Raw genomic sequence first — 16,885 nt, forward strand, 5'->3', positions numbered from 1 at the left:
CTAGTCAAATCCAGATGGGGTCCAGGCAGCTGGGGTGAGGGGGGATGATGAGGTCTAGGATATTAGCCCTAATGTGTTTTATAGGAGCTAGTATGCATTGGGCTATGGGCAGTAATTATAGCAGGTATTGCGTCTCTGGTGTTTTTGCTTGGTTGGGAACCAAGGAGGTTGAAGTCTTCAAGGAAACTGTTGGTCGCATTAGAGACAAAAGCAGTAGAAACTAAGTCTGTAAGCTCATCTAGGAAGGTACCACAAATGTGAGTTGGGGGATTTGGAGAGGGTTGGCCGGGTTAGATGTCCAGTGTGGATAAGGGTGTTCGCCTGAGTGGTCCCTGGAGAGTTTGGAGAAGAGCTGGGTTTGTAGGAGACAAATGGTTATGTCTTACTAGTAGGGCGATGCAGAGGGTCTGGCCCTTGGCCCTAGCAGGCATGTACAGAGACAAGTGGGTTGCATTCCGGTCTTCGTACATCCTTTACTGAGGATGCCCGGTGATAAGGATGCCTAGAGGAGACTGCGTAAATGAAGCCTGGGATGGGTTGGTTTGTTTGTTTGGTTTGTTTGTTTATTTGGTAATGCGTACCAAACCCTCAGGTAGACGGGCGCAACAGTAAAAAGAATTCTCGAGACTTAGTTACAGTACCTGTTATAGGCAATTACATACATGTAGATAGGGTACAGTACAGTCATAAATGCAATGGAATACAGTATATAATACAGGGGGGAATACCTGATTAGGTACAAATCAGGGCCACTTATTTACAATAGGTTTATACAGCATATACAATATTTATGTGCAAGTGCAGATCATATAATACAGTGTAGGGTATTAGAGCTCGCTGACCCAGGTGACAGTAGGAAGCCGGCTAGGCCAGTGCGTCCAGAGGGGTAGTGAGGTGACTAGGGTTAAGGGTCGTTGGTGCAGAGCCAGTTAATAGCGCTGTGTCTAAAGCTGGTGTAAGGTAGTGGTCGTCTAAGGTCAATTGGGAGTGTATTCCAATATTGCGCAGCTTTGACTGGGAAGCTGGTTCCTCCAGCCGTGGAAAGCTTAAATCGTGGGGTTTCAAGCATGAATGAGTTGGTGGTTCTAGTAGGTCAGATTGTGGATTTCCTCAGAATTGTTTCCGCTAGGTATGGGGGAGCTAAGTTGTTTCCCAAGTATAGAGATGTGGTCTCTGGGTGGGACATTCAGTGCTGCTCTTAGGGCATTATTTTACAGTCGTTGTAGTTTGTCTGTGATATATTTGTTAGCTCCAGAGTACAAGGCGTTGCAATAGTCTAGTCTAGACAGAATTAATGCATTGGCCAGGGTAGTACAGTTAGTACTAGAGAGGAAAGGTCTGGCAGCACGGATTAGCATGCAAGTGTAATCTGTTGAGGAGGCAAGGGAGCTAACTTGCTTTTTGAGGGTGAGGGCGGAGTCTAAGTAGAAATCTAAGGTTTTTACTACAGGCAGAACTGTGATGGTGTTCTTATCTATATTGAAGGAAGTGTATTTTGGTGGTAGTTTTTTTACGTTAGAGGGGGGTCCGAGGAGCATTATTAGATGTCCCCAGTAAGAAGCAGGAGCCCCCTCTGACACTGCAGGAGCAGTGTCCGCCTCCTGGGAAGAGCTCTGAGCAGCTTTCCCTTACTCAGGTAAGCCCGCGAGGCTGCCCGCATCACAGCATAAAAAAGCTCATCCCTGCAATACACGTGGCGGAACGTTAATTTTCTGCTTCACTACTTCTGCAAATGCCAAGCTACCGTTAGCTTGCTACACAACCACGGATTGAGGCTGCTGCTCGCTGTTTGTGGAGCATAGAGCCTGTGCCCCCATTTCACACCACGAGGAAGAACATTGGCCAAGATGGCGGCCTTATTCTCCTGAGAAAATCCCCTGCTTTGGAATTCGCCTGCTGCCTGCACCGGTCACCTGATTGGTTAATTTGGGCCATTTCTGAATCAACCAGATGCCGGCAGGCGGAGCCGGACGTACGAACGAAGGCACTCGAACAAAGGTGCCTGTCCCGAGCCTGTCCGCAGCCAGTACGCGCCTAGTGCCAGAATCCCTGCCTCACCTCTTGCCCAGCTTACGGATCCTCGCATCGGTATTCGCATAAGCACGGGGTAAGATATCCCCCTCCTGTCATACCAGCGTGTACCTTAAACATAAAAAGCTTTCCGTGTCTTGACCTCTCGCATTATGTACTCTGCATTATGTGCCTTCGATCACACGCACTTCCGCCCCCAATGCTGAGCCGCTCGACCAAATATATTTAAGGTACCCAATCTGACTTCGCTTACCCACAATATGCCTCGCCTGACACCCACACGTCTAGCGTCACTGGTATATGTCCATCCAATGTTCTAATCACTGCCTCTAGGTTCAGCCAAACCGCCTGATGACTTAGTATTAATATCTGCTCTGAGACCAGCACTGACAAATATATAGATAACTGTTTTAGCAATTGCCTGAGAGCTGCATTCATTGATAACTGTACAGAGAACTGCATTAGTAATTGCCTGAGAGCTGCATTCATTGATAACTGCACAGAGAACTGCACTAGTAATTGCCTTGAGAGCCGTATTTATATTGTTCCAGTACTGCTCTCCAGCACGCCTAACCGCATGACTAACACCCTTTGCTAGTAGCCCAACCACATAGTCCATCTGCAGCCCCCTATGCCAAACTCTATACATGGCCTCTCTCAAACCAAACAGGCTCCCCAGCTCGGACTCCATCCCGCCTACCGCGTTCCTACCTGCCTTAAGCATGCATGAACACCAAACATACCGCTCCTTAGTTCCACCACCCACCAAAGCCATCCACAGGCCCAAACCCACCACCATTACTACATCGCACACACTACCAGTGCACATAAGAAACACTAGACTAGGAGCCCGCACAGCCACAGCGCACACCAGGTCCCTCAAACACATGTTGGGGACACCCCCCTCACCCACCACATTCACCACATTCACCCCCACCACCAAATCCAAACTGCCGAGAACCTCACACCAAAACAACACTACCAATGCCAAACCCACACATGAGCTTTCTCATATCCAACTTGCCCTAATTAATGCCAGATCACTGCCAGCCCACGCCACAGAAATTCATGACCTTATCACTGATCTCGAGCTAGACGCTCTAGCCATTACAGAAACCTGGCTACATGAGGCTTCCGGAACAGCTATATGCCAGTCTCTTCCCCCTGGGTACAGCATCCTCCGACAAGATAGACCAGCACACAAAGGAGGAGGGGTCGCCCTGATAATCAAAGAAACTCTTAAAGCGAGACAAATTAAATCCACGTCGGCTGAGAGTTTTGACACCCTATCAGTAAAGATTGCCTTCACACCCAACGACACCATGACGATGCACCTCATCTACCTGCCCCCAGGCCCGCTTCTAGACTTCCAAGACAACCTCCTACACCTCATAGGTAACAACCTCAAACCAAACACCAAATCCATACTCCTAGGTGATTTTAACCTCGGTTTCAATGACCCCAAAGACAAACACAGTAAAACCCTTGCCAAAGCCCTTCAGGACATACAATTCATCCATAAAGTTGACTCCACCCCTCACACGAAAGGTCGTATACTAGACTGGCTAGCGGACCACAACTGCAGAGTAGACATTAGCTCCAACACCCCTCAACCACGGACGGATCACCACCTCATCCACTTTTACATCCCAACCAATGCAGCAACTACACAGACCCTTCCCACGCCAGCGGCCCTAGCCAGATCCAAAAAATTACTCACCAAAGAAAGAATCTGCCCACTCCTAGAAGCTTCAGTACTAGCATCACCTACGTCAAATAACCCTGAAGAATTGATCGAACTCTACAACACAACCATTAAAGAAGTTATTAATACAATTGCTCCATTAGAGAATAAAAAAGTCAAAAAACTCCTCCACGCCAATTCCTGGTTCAACCAAGAGCTACACGACTTGAAACTCTCAAAAGACATGCTCTAAAGAAAGTGCAATCTTGCCCTTCCGTTCCCTCACGTGATTCATACCTAGCTATCTCTAAAAAATACAAAAACGCTATAGCCACTGCTAAAGCTGCGGCATACAATTCAAGAATTGACAATGCCCAATCCCATTCGAAAGAGCTATTCGCTATCTTCAATGAACTAGTCATTCCTCCTACATCCAAACACCAAACGGTCAAAGACGAGAACTGGTGCAATGCCATCCAGAAGGCCCTGCTGGACAAAGTTGAGCTAAAAAAAAAATCAAAACTAACTATGACAACCTACCTAAGCCCCCCAACATGAACCAAACTACGCCATACTCCAAGACTGTCACCCAGCCTGACAGTATCCCAATACCGCCATTTACCTTTAGAAGGGTAACCACCCCGGAAGTTCTACTCATCATTAAACAAACAAAACCATCACTCTGTAAAGGTGGCGTATGTCCTGCTAATCTAATCAAAGACTGTGCTGAATCCCTAGCACCTTTCATCGCAGCATTTATCAATGCATCATTTGCCACGGGCTCCGTACCAACCTCCCTCAAGGAAGCATGGGTTCGACCACTACTAAAAAAACCTACCCTTGACCCAGACTCACCCAACAACTACAGGCCTATAACAACTATCTTTCTTGCTAAAAATCTTGGATAAGGCTGCGTATCTACAGATACAAGCCTATCTAGAACTACACAACATCCTTGGAAAAAGACAGTCCGGTTTTCGCCCTAGGCATGGCACAGAGTCTGCGCTCCTCGATCTAAAAAATCAACTCCTAAGAAATATGGACAAAGGCAAATGCGCCATACTCTTGCTCCTCGACCTGTCGGCAGCGTTCGACTTGGTTGACCATAAAATCCTAGTGTCACACCTCACCAACACTGCACATTTCTCCAGTGAGGCCACCACATGGATTTTATCCTTTCTGGAGGGCAGAGCCATGAGGGTATTCTCAGATCTAGCCCCAGCCACCCCCTCCCCCATTAACTGCGGAGTACCACAAGGATCATGCACCTCCCCCACACTATACAACCTATTCACCCTTCTCCTCTTTAACGACTTAGAACAATCCGGCATAACATTCACTAATTATGCTGACGACACACAAATTCTTCTTCCGTCATCTGGGGATTATGAGCAAGACCTCAAAACCCTACAAAGCACATACGCTATCATCCAGGCCTGGATGGCAGCTAATAGCCTCTGTCTCAATGGAGACAAGACAGAGATCCTTATACTGGGCCCTAAAGAAACTCTCAACAAACTGGACAGTAAATACAGTAACTTCAAAATTGAAAGCTCTGTTATCACAGTCTCCACAGCTGTAAAAACCTTGGAGTCTACTTAGATTCAACCCTGTCCATGGAGAGACATGTCAGCTATATTTCCTCTTCAGCCGCACTGACAACCAAAATAATCAATGCTGTAAAACCTCACATGTCCACACAAAACTGTCTCAACATTGCCAGGGCCACCATAGGTGCTAAACTGGACTATTGTAACGTCCTCCTCCTAGGCACCTCTGCCAGAAACATAAAAAAACTGCAAACAACCCAAAACAACACACTGAGAGCTGCTCTCAGCATAACCAGGAGGGAGCACCTCTCTCTAGCTAGACAGAATGCCCACTGGCTCCCTGTCAAAGAGTGCATCCAGTTTAAGACCCTCACTATCACACATAGATGCATCTCCCAATCAGCCCCTAGCTATCTGTCCGAACGAATACTACAAGTCCAGACACTCAGACCTAAAAGGAATCTGTACACCAACCAACTCTCTGTTCCCAACTTCAACAGAGTCAGAGCTGGTGGTTCAAGTTTCAAAGTTCTAGCTCCAAAATCTTGGAACTCACTTCCACCTAAATTAAGAGCGGAAACCGCCCTCACGTCCTTCAGAAAGTCACTGAAAACCATCCTGTTCAAGTAAATTTGAACCAAGAATGTTCTAGGTAACCATTACTATTACTGTAACTAACCACTGTACCTACGCTCTTTGTCTCCCTGTAACCTCTAACATTGGCAATGAATGTAACCAATTGCCCGCTGTATTCTATGTCAAGTAAGCTCGCTTGTAACAGCGCCACCATGCCCCAGGGCAGCTGTGCGCTTTATAAATGCAAATAAATAAATAAATCTCAGTTTTATCGTCGTTCAGGCAGAGGCCATGGGTCGCCATCCATGCCTGAATGAGGATGTATATCTTGTTCACCAAGGCCTGGTCTGTTTCATAGTTGCCCGAAAGGGGTATGAGGATCTGGGTATCATCTGCATAATTTGTGTAGGTGATGCCCAGCCTGTCCAACATATCAAACAGTGGCTTGGTGAAGATATTATACAAGGTGGGTGAAACACAGGAGCCCTATGGGACTCCGCATGTTATTTGGATCGGATCAGCACAAGTTGATGTTGAGAAGACTCTCATAGTCTGGTTGGCTAGAAAGGATTGGACCCATGCTATAGCTTCCCCTGTGAAATTGGCAGCAATCTTGAGGTGGCTGTATAGGACTGCATGATCCACCAGATCGAAGGCGGCCGACAGGTCCAGTAGGAGAAGCAGGGCCATTTTTCCGCTATCCTTCAGCTCCTCAATTTTAGTCTTGAGGTCAAGCAAGGCTGTTTCGGTGCCATGGAGGGGGCGGAAGCCTGATTGTCGGGTGCCTAGCAAGTGGTTAACTTCCAGGTAGTCCTGGATTTGTAAGTATGACACTCTGTCAATAATTTTGAGAAGGAAAGGCACTGTCGTGATGGGTCTGTAGTTAGTGGGGATGGAAGGGTCAAGGGTTTGTTTTATAAGTAAGGGGAGGACCCAGGATTCTTTAAGGTTAGTTGGTACTGTATTGGATTTAAAGGAGGAGTTTATGAGTTTTGCGATGAAGGGTGCTAGATCCCTAGCTGCATCCTTTATTATTTGCGCTGGGCAACTGTCTCCCTTGCAGTTAGACGGTTTCAGTGAGAGAATCACTTTTTCCGTGTCCACAACCGATATGGTTTTGAAACTGAAAGGAGGCATAGTGTTGGATTGGAGGGGGAGGGGGGTGGATTATGATCAGGGAGAGGCAGAGAGTCCTTTTTTTGTGTTATTTTGTGTTGGAGGGCAGTGATTTTGATGGATAGGGCAGTTTGTATGTTAGTACACCATGTCTTATCCTTGGGAGTAGTGTCTATGGGTTGTAAAGGGGATTCCATTTCATGGAGGATTGAGAAGAGTTCCTTAGTATTTGACTTAGCTTTGGTGATTCTGTCGTTAAAGAGGTTTTTTTTTCGTATTAGTGATTTCTTTCTTATAGAGTTTGGATAGCTGGTTTAGTTTAGCTTTATTATTTTCGGTAGGAGAGTTACGCCAGATGGCATGGAGCTTTCTTTTTTTTCTTCTTAGGTTCTTAAGTTGGGGTGTGAACCAGGTATTCAGGTGAGCATCCTGCTTGCCTTTGCGCAATTTAATTGGAGCAATGGTGTCTAATGCGGAGGTCATAGCTTTGTTAAAGGTGTCTACTAGAGTGTCAGGGTCAGTGTTGTTGTCAAGGCTATTAATGGTTGGGAGGAGGAGCGGGATTAGTTTTTCTGCGGTAATGTCTTTTTTACTTCTAGTAGAGAGGGGTGGTGGCATGTTGATGATTTTGGGGCTCAAGAGGTCAAGTGTGGCGGTAAAGTTTATTAGATAGTGGTCCGTCCAGGCTTGTGGGACAATGTCGGTGATAGCAATATTGCAGTTGAGGTCAGATACCCAGTCGAGGGTTCTGCCTTTAATATCAGTTGGGGCGAGGACATTTTGGGTGAGCCCGTGGTCATTGAGTAGGGCTACGATAGAGTCAGCATGTTTGTTATCGGGGTCATTAAAACCAATATTGAAATCACCCAGCAGCAATGTTTGGGAGGGGTTTTGAGAGTTGTTCATTATAAGGTTGGTAAGGTCATCTTCGAAGGTCCCCAATGGTCCCGGAGGCCTGTAAATCAAATGGATGGTCAACGTGCGGTTGTGAGATAGCAGCACTTTTGCTGTGAGTAATTCACAGGAGGAGCACGAGGGAGAGGTGACAAGCCTAATTTGCAAGGAGGTTTTATAAATAATGGCTAGGCCACCTCTTTTAAAATTCGGTCCATCTACCCTAAGGATCTGGTAGCTGTCCGGTATGGCTATCATCAGGGTGGGTCCTGCAGCCCCGTGGAGCCAGGTTTCTGTTATGGCCAGTAGGTCCAGGTTACCATTGTTTAATAGGTCTGCAATGTACGTGGCATGGGAAACCATAGATCTAGCATTAATGAGAGATCCTTTTAACATTAGAGAACTCTTGGCGTTTGGATTCTGAGCAGGGTTGGTTAAGTGATTATTCTGTCGAGCAGTCTCTAGGTTTGGGGTGGATGTATCAGTTGCCTGCCCTCGCTTGGCCGAGTGGCAGGGGGTGGGTACGAGTCCAGTAGTGTTGTTTGTTTGATTTCTTTTCGGTTCATAGATACATGGTAGTCTTGACATAAGTCTCATGTTTCTGTCTAAAGGTGGGCTGGTATTGTAGGTAGCGGAGGCCATGATGATAGTGAGGCTGGCCGTGATAATGAGAGACAGGGTGTTAGTTGTCTTACTCATGTTGGGTGGGGCAGTTAGGTGGTAGGCACTGAGCTAGTGTAGTAGTAGTGATAGAGTACACTTATATGACTAAGTTTGAGAATCACAATCTTAGATGAGGACACATGTATCTAATAGAAGCTCATTCGCACTAACTTCAGCAGATTTAGTTCACCTACATTCGAAAATCGCCACAATGATTGAGAAAGCATGTATCTAATAGAAGCACATTCACTAACTTTAGCAGATTTAGTTCACCTAGATTTGAAAATCACCACAATGATTGAGAAAGCATGTATCTAATTGAGAGCACACACATTCGCACTGGTTTTAGCAAATGGGTTTACCTGCATTCGAGGGACAGAACATGAGTTGGGGTGCAGAAGTGGTGAGAGTGGAGCGATCTGTTATAGAGATGGCATGCAGCAAAGCTTGTCATTCAGCGGCAGGATAAGTGGTTATATATATATGCTAAGCTGCAGGGTAGCACAAACTAGAGGTGGCGCAATGTAAGGTTAGGTAAAACATATATAACAGTGCAGATTGTTTGGGCAGTGTAATTTTATGGCAGTTTGCAGCAGTGGCACCAAGTGTGGTGGGCCACAGTAGTTTGAGTGTGGTCAGCAGTGGAAATTGGCAGGAAGGGTGAAGTTACATGACCTACTCTTTCTGCATCTGCTGCTGGAGGCTGGATCAGTTTAGGCTGCTGGTGTCCCTTAAGTGAAGCCCATGGTGGATGCGGTCGTCAGTGGACGGTGGGCAGAAAGCGTGCAGAGCGAGCTTACATCTCTAAAGCCCATTGGAATTGGCACAATGTAACAATCTATAGCCAGCCAGCTGATAAATGAAGTTGAATTCCAGCAACATATCCTGCTTCTGTACCTCACACTTGCTAAATCTGAATGACAACATGAACAAGTCAATAGTATGTTTTTTTGTGATGTGGGCTACCATTGCCTGCATAGTATGAAGGTAGCAAAGGGGGAGACATTTGCGAAACCACTGGCATAGAGAAATCCACCCCTGCTTCCATCCTTACCTCTTGTTGCTCTTAGCCTTTGTTTTGGGATATACTTGCAACACCATCTAGAAGCCTTTTAGTGAAAAAGAATATTCCGTAAACTTTTGCTATAGGAATAATACAAATATCCGTAGGGTAATGAAGAAGTTTAGAAAACAAACATATTGGGGATTAAGAGGCTGTGTGCCGTGCAAACAAAGGAACAGATAGGTTAACCAGGTAACTGTTTCCTTGTAAGGTCACGAAACACGATCAAATATAGTCTGGCCTTACGTGAGGTTAACTGAGGGCGAGACAGTGCCTCTCTCCTGTGCTTTGCTTGGGCTGTAACCCGAGCCCTGTGCCATTACCGGACCGGTAATGCCTGCCACCCCAGAGGGGTTTATTGCCTACTTCTCCTATTATCTTCCTTCCTGCAGTGAAAATAATGTATTCATTTTTGTCATGTCTCCACTTTTGATTTCTTAGGTTGCATCTTGATAACCCCATTAAGGAAACATGTACAGTCTTCATAGCTCTTCAACCAGCAGATTGCGTCTGAAATCAGCCACACACATAACTGGTATATTTGAGATTTGTGAAAACTCCCAGCCAGCCTTAGATGAAAGCACAAGTAACCGCAGTTCTTGACCATGTCTGACATCCAAAAAGGAGAACATATCTGTCCAGAAAGAATAAAATGTACAAAAGCAAAGAAATTAGGTGTGAAGCAGGACATTAAATCACCTTTGTCATTTGAAGAAATTCATCGCAGGTACGTGGTTCTTCATCCGAGAGATTACAAAGCACTGTTGTACTCATTTCAAAAAGGACAGCATCAATTCGGAATTCCATCAAATCATTTGCTCGATCAAGCAATAGCTCCAGGTCCCCTATGCAAAAGGTAAGGACGAGAAAAAGAGTATGATGGTCACCATGCTACAACATTTTGAATTGCACATCATCGATTTATGGATTGATTTCAAGAGTTGTAAAACGCTTGCAAGAGTGTTATTTACCTTTTACAGTACTCCCTTTATGTATCACTTATAAAAAATGACATTCAGGATTACATCAGGCTAGGGCAAACTTTACCCTGCTAGAGCTGCACCGGCTAGAATAAAAACAAGCAGCGGCAAAGCCAACAGTTTGGGATTTTATGTGCGGATAAGAAAAGCATTTTCCAGGCACTGTTAACATTCTGTGACCAAAAACAGGTAGGCTTTTGCAATTTTGAAAAAAGTCTATAGTGATAAGGACAATGATGGCATCACAGAGTTAGGATATGACATGACCTTTGACCCACTGACATTACAACACATGACACATGAGCCTGATTAGATCCCAGAAACGACTGTTTGGCCCTTGACTCAGATTACCCATCATGAGAAATTAAAAACATAGTACCTACGGGTACGATCCTAAAAGGGGAAGGCGCTAAAGGCCCAAAAATAATATGTGTAAGCAGGAAGCTGCATGCTCCAAAGACCCACAGACCACCCGTAAGGGCCTAAGATGTTGCGTAGTAGAGGGAGAAAGGGGCTGGGTCTTAGATGTCAGCACTCTACCCTGTTAGTTATCAGAGAAGTCTTTTAAAGTGATTCATTCAAATATGGATCATTATCCAATTAAATGTGGTTAGCAACAAAATATAAGCTTTTAGAAGTATTTAACTGTTCCATTGGCACAGTTAGTACAGCCAACACGTGTTTCGACCTCCTCTGGGTCGACCTCAAGGCTGTTGTTGTACATACATTATAACATAAAGCAAACAAAACCGAATGATACAAGTGTTATGCCAACATGATAAACAGAAATCGCAATGTATGTAAAAATCGCACAGAAATTATATAGTAAAGTAAATAGTGCATAAAAAGAAAGCATAAATCATTCACGTTACATACCCAATGGTAATTGTCACAAAGAGAGGTATTGCAGAAGCGGGTGAGAACAAAACAAAAACATAAGTCATATTATTAGAGGTTCTGTGATAGATTTCAAAGGTAAATCAGTGATTTACCCAAAGTTACAGAAATGGAAATGGGAGTGTTATGTAGTAAGGAAGCAAGGTTAGCTGAGATAAGATAAAGGTGAGGGACATGTACCTTCTTTGCCAAGCACACCTGACATTCTGGTCCACCATTACCAATATCCCATGTGGTGAATTTTATCGAGCTATGCGTAATTGTAGTATTGCAGATGACTTTAATCAGGAATGAGCTCTATTGAATGACAGGTTTTTGAATAGAGGTTACCAACCGAAGATCATAGACAAAGGGCCTCATTACACGGTATGCGGTAAGGGTTTACCGGTACCGGTAAGGGCACCGGTACCGGTAAACTCTTACTGCCTTACTACGAGGTCCCTTTGCCGGACCCGACCTCAACGGCTGGTTTTAGCAGCCGTTAAGGAAAGGGCCCGCAAAGGGACCTTGGTGCTAATTACGGTACTGCAATTTGCGGTACCGTAATTAGCTCCTTCCCCATTCCCATTGCGCCCTATGGGGGCAAAAATGGGAATGGGGAAGTGCCTTGGTGAATGGGGAATTACCGCCCCCGCTCACCTTGGAGTAGGGCGGTAATTCCGCCATCCACCAAGGCGGACACGGTAAAATACTGGCGGCAACCATGGCGCTAATAGCGCCATGGTTACCGCATACCGTGTAATGAGGCCCAAAGCCTTTGACAAATACAAGAGTGTGGATAGAACCAATCTGCTTACCACACACATTACTAAAACACAGCGGGATAAAAAAATTGAGCATTATGACCAAATACTCAATAGGCACACGACTACTCTATAAATTGGTCTCCAAACACTGGCACATTTTGCGTTTGGACAAAGACTTATGTCCTTTTTTAACGGATCAACCCAAATTTGTGTATAAAAGAGCGCAAACTATTAAAAATCACCTTTGTCCCTCACATCTTGACTCTAATAGAAAGATGCGAGCAGAGAATAGCAACTGGCTACAACCCAAAGCAGGTTTTCACAAATGTGGCACATGCACGATGTGCAAATTTGCACACTCGCACTGTACACGTATTTCGGACTCATTTGGCACTACAATGGTAATCATAGGGGGTAAGGGGCTGCTAGGGTTAGAGAGCCTCATCAACCATGCTGTTGTTCAGTTAATGTGACCCGCTCATCATGCTCCTTAAACACACAGTCTGACTCTCTCAGTCACAAGGCTGTTCTGTGCAAAGCTGCAGAGTAGCAATTAGCTTCAGCTGCTGTGAAAATATTCCCATCAGGGTTAATATTGTGGTAGGATATATCCACCACTAACATCTGTAGTCGGTAGAGCTGCTAAAAAAGCAGAAGTCTACCATCTAAATCCATAGGGCTGGCAGTTATGTTGCCCTAATGGTACTATTTGGCCATAAAATGGCAACAGCTAGCAAATGGTGTTGGCACCTTGGTATATTAGGGCAGTGCCTGGCAACGGCCTAATGCCTATACAGGAGCCCAAACTATTGGATTTGCAAATGCTTGTTATAAACTGAATTCAGCTCAAGGAACACATATAAGGACACATATTGAATACAAACCAAGTGCCTGAAGTCACACTTCGCGGAGGCATTTTCATTACACATGGGGTTCGTTCATAGTTGCAAATACGCCATTGCCTTACAGACGACTGCTTAAAAATAACACATGCTTCCCTTTAATAGCACAGAGCTAGCTCCAAGAGATCCTGGGGAAGGTTGTTTTACATGGTGGGGGCAGGTAGTGGGTGACAATGGTCATAGGGATCAGCATTGCCATGGGTGTTCAAAGGGTGGATACAAATTCAAACAATACCCAACGCATGTGTCCCTCTAACATGGAACACAAAAACATGGAGGATGTATTCCAATTTTAGTAACCTGTAAACTAGGTACCTGTACTTACAAAATGCTCTAGCTGTCCTTAGTGTGGGTGCCTCGCCCTAGCAAGTGGGGGTGGGCCGCCTATCTAGGTGGGAGATAGAGGGAGAAATCTTGCCCTTTCTAAATTTTCATCACCGTATTGTATGTTTCTAAAATACACAATGACAGTAAAAAAGTAGTATGACTGGATTGGTATGCTATACACATTTTATTCGTTACTGTCCAGAATACTTGTGTAAAAACTCGACATAAGCTGGTTTGATTCTGACTACTTTCACATAAATGCGTGAAAGCGTCCTTCTGGCACAAAAAAGGGTTGTGTGAAGAATAACCTTCACTTCCAATGAATGTAAATTTTCTTTTTTTTCCATGTAACTTTTTTATTAACATTTTCAAAGATTTCCAACATATTATGAACCCCCCCCCCCTGCAACCCTCTGTAGTCCAATCTTGATCACCTAGTTAGCCCCTCTCCATGTCCTCCTTCTCCTTTATGTCTTGGACCCGGCTAGTTTGGCAAAAACCCATCATCTTGAAGGTCCCCAAACTCGTACCCCTTATGGTTGATGTCCACATATATTCACAACACTCCCAACAGTCTCATTCTCCTCGGGCATCAGATCCCTCTGTCTCCTCTCCGTAGGAACCTGAGCACCAGGGGCCAGTCTGCCAAAAATCCTTGATGGTCTACTTGTTGACTTGTTGACTACTGTGAAGTTCCAGACTTTTACCATCCATTCGTGTTCCGTGGCAGGGTCCTTTGATTCTCACTTTTGTGCCACCCCAGCGCCCCCACCATCATTAAAATCACGTATACTTTACATTCTGCTCTAGTGGATAATTCCGCCAAAGTTCCTCCTAGGCCCAACATTGCTAAACCCCTCCCCTCACTCCCAGGGTTTCCGCTACTGCCTCTCATATTATCCCCCAATACACTTGAATACTTGGGCATTCCCACCAAATATGTTTCCAGGTTCCCACCATTTCACATTGCCTCCAACATGAATTGACACTGTGGCACAAAATGTATGTGTGGTGCCATTGTAACATATTTTTTACCCATATTTCCTGGATCTGAAGGGACCTTGTTAGCTTGAAAATATTGGCTCACAATTGCTTGCACTCTATTTCTTCTATCGATTGGCCTGTTTCCCTTTCCCAACTCGCCATGTATCTCCTTTCCCCTGGCTCCTCACCCTGTTTGGTGTATAAGTATATTGCCCCCACTATATGTTTGTCCCCTGTGTCTGTCATTAAGAAATCATCAATAAGGGTTAAGATTTGCGTTGCTGCTTCCTTCAGGGAGGGCTGAGATAACCAATGTCTTATTTGGGTATACCTGAACCTCTTCCCTTCTTCCACCGCTACGTCCGCCTTACATTGGTTGAATGATTTTATTTCTGTCCTCTGGAACATATCCCGGATCTTATGGCAACCTCCCACCCACCATTTACCAAACCCCTTTCCTCTATTCCCTGGGGTGAAGTGTCACTTTCTTTTGTCTTGTGCTGTATTCAAATATGCTCATCATATCTTTGTTAGTTCGATATTCAATAATGCTTGTTGCAACTTTCAAAAGTGCTTGTAATACCTTGCAGCTTGATCAGTATTCAAAAACAATTGGTTTGGCCTCTCATAGCACTCGGAGCGCCCCATTATGAGTGTCCCCTTCTTTGCACTCACCAGTATGCGGCTGCTCCTCAGGGCTTCTCGGTTCTGCTTCCTGGCTTCTGTTAGCTCCGCCTTTCCTCACCGGAGCCACAGCGAGCAACGCTCGCCGTCCTATGCAGCACGTAGCTCTGCTCTTTCCAAGCGGGAGCTAACGAGAGCACGTCTCGCACTCTCAGAGACCTCCAGCGATCAGAAGGCTTCGGTGTCCCACAGCTCCTGCTGTGGACAATGGGCAGGGAGGACAGCAGGCTTCTTGACCCTCTCACACCCAGCCTTGGCCCCCGTGTCTCTTTGGCACTCCTGATCAGATCGGCTTTCCTCCAGCCTGTTCCTCTCCAGCCCGCTCTGCTTCCACAAGCCACGTCATTCTCTATAGACCATTTCTCCACAGGCGGTCACCATTCTTACTGCATCTTCTTTTGGTTTTCTCTGAGGCCCTTCTGATGTGGTTAGAGACACGGCTACAGCTCAATATCTGTACCATGCAAGGTCGCATGGGTGGGTGGAGAATGGGTTAGCCATCCCATTTGTATATAAGGATGAGCCACAACTAGAGGGTTGGAAGGTATAGCAGAGAGCAGCTCTCCCATGTGCTGGTGTCTGTTTGCATTATATGCCATTTCTCTCTACTTCTGTGTATTATTTGTGTCCGAGTGCAAAGGGGCCTTGGGGGAGCCACACATAGACAAGGTTTCCTAGTGTGCCAGAGATAATAAAAGCAATACACTTTCTTCTGAGATCTCAGTTTTCAGGATCAGCCTCTTTCCTCGACCCCCAATCAATCCAAAGCAAAGCAACATCAGGGAAAAACAAATCGAGCAAAACCCACAAGTACTGAATTGTAGCAACATATTGATTGGACAACATATTCGACCTATGACCAGATGTAGTCGCCAGAGGTGAGCTTGATCTTTTTTCACATTTTCGATCCAAAATGAACAGGACCTCCTTCGGGTCTGAGACTTCATAAGATTTCTATTTGATGTGGAATTTTAATGAGACTGGCGCAAAGCCCCAGGCATATCAGATTCACATTCTTACAGCACATGCTTTGCTCTCTGAAATGTCCTACATTGTGTTTGTTTTCTCTCTCTGGACCGCTGTAGGAGTTTCTAACGAGTAGCACTTAGAAGAAATAGATATCAGGCGCAGAGATTTCCCTGGGTCTGACCTAGGTTGGAGAGAACAAAGGGCTTGTTCCCTCTCTGTGCCGTCCACAATCTGCATATGCAATGTGACATCCAACATTTGTGAGATCAGCTTCTTCATATTCCCAGCTTCCGTTCCCTCCAAAATTCCAAGTATGCAAACATTGTTTCAGCTTTTCCTCAATTCCAAGTCAGTCATGCAGTACTTCATTTGTAGCAGGTGCTCTGATAAGTCTGAGGAATTGAAGTTCTGTGCATTCCCATTGCATAAATTGCAAAATAATATACAAGGTGGCCAGGGAGGGATCAGAGTTCCCAATTTCACAGAGGTTGTTAGACACGTCATCATCTGAGATGGTGGTGCCAGGGGTTTTCTTGCATTGCTTTGATAAGTCACCCATCAGTTAAGTATGCTCTGGCTGCAGCCCTGCTGGGGGAACACTGCAAAGCCATCCAAGACCCCTAGTGACTTATATCCGCATACACAGTGTTTTAACTATGAATCAAGGGAGGATCCCCGCAAAGGGTGGGTAAATGTGACCTATCTAAGGAGCCAAACAGGCACTTTGCAGTCCAGATGTATCTCTGTATGTTTAAAGGTTTCAAGGGGCCGGTCTCTTCCATCTCTCCCCTTCTGCTGACTTCCTACTAGGGGTGTCAC

The 16,885-nt window shown here is 45.4% G+C and overlaps 1 protein-coding gene across 1 annotated transcript in view; it reads right to left on the bottom strand.

Annotated features, from left to right (window-relative positions):
- The window catches only part of DNAH5 (dynein axonemal heavy chain 5), a 4,235,244-nt gene that overhangs the window by 3,124,004 nt on the left and 1,094,355 nt on the right, over positions 1–16,885 (bottom strand). The window contains exon 17 of the mRNA XM_069613779.1: positions 10,277–10,422. Coding sequence (XP_069469880.1) covers positions 10,277–10,422 — 146 coding nt within the window. The remainder of the gene's footprint in view (positions 1–10,276; positions 10,423–16,885) is intronic.

Source organism: Ambystoma mexicanum, chromosome 5p (genome assembly GCF_040938575.1).
Source record: "Ambystoma mexicanum isolate Mex_15411 chromosome 5p, UKY_AmexF1_1, whole genome shotgun sequence".
Classification (NCBI taxonomy): domain Eukaryota; kingdom Metazoa; phylum Chordata; class Amphibia; order Caudata; family Ambystomatidae; genus Ambystoma; species Ambystoma mexicanum.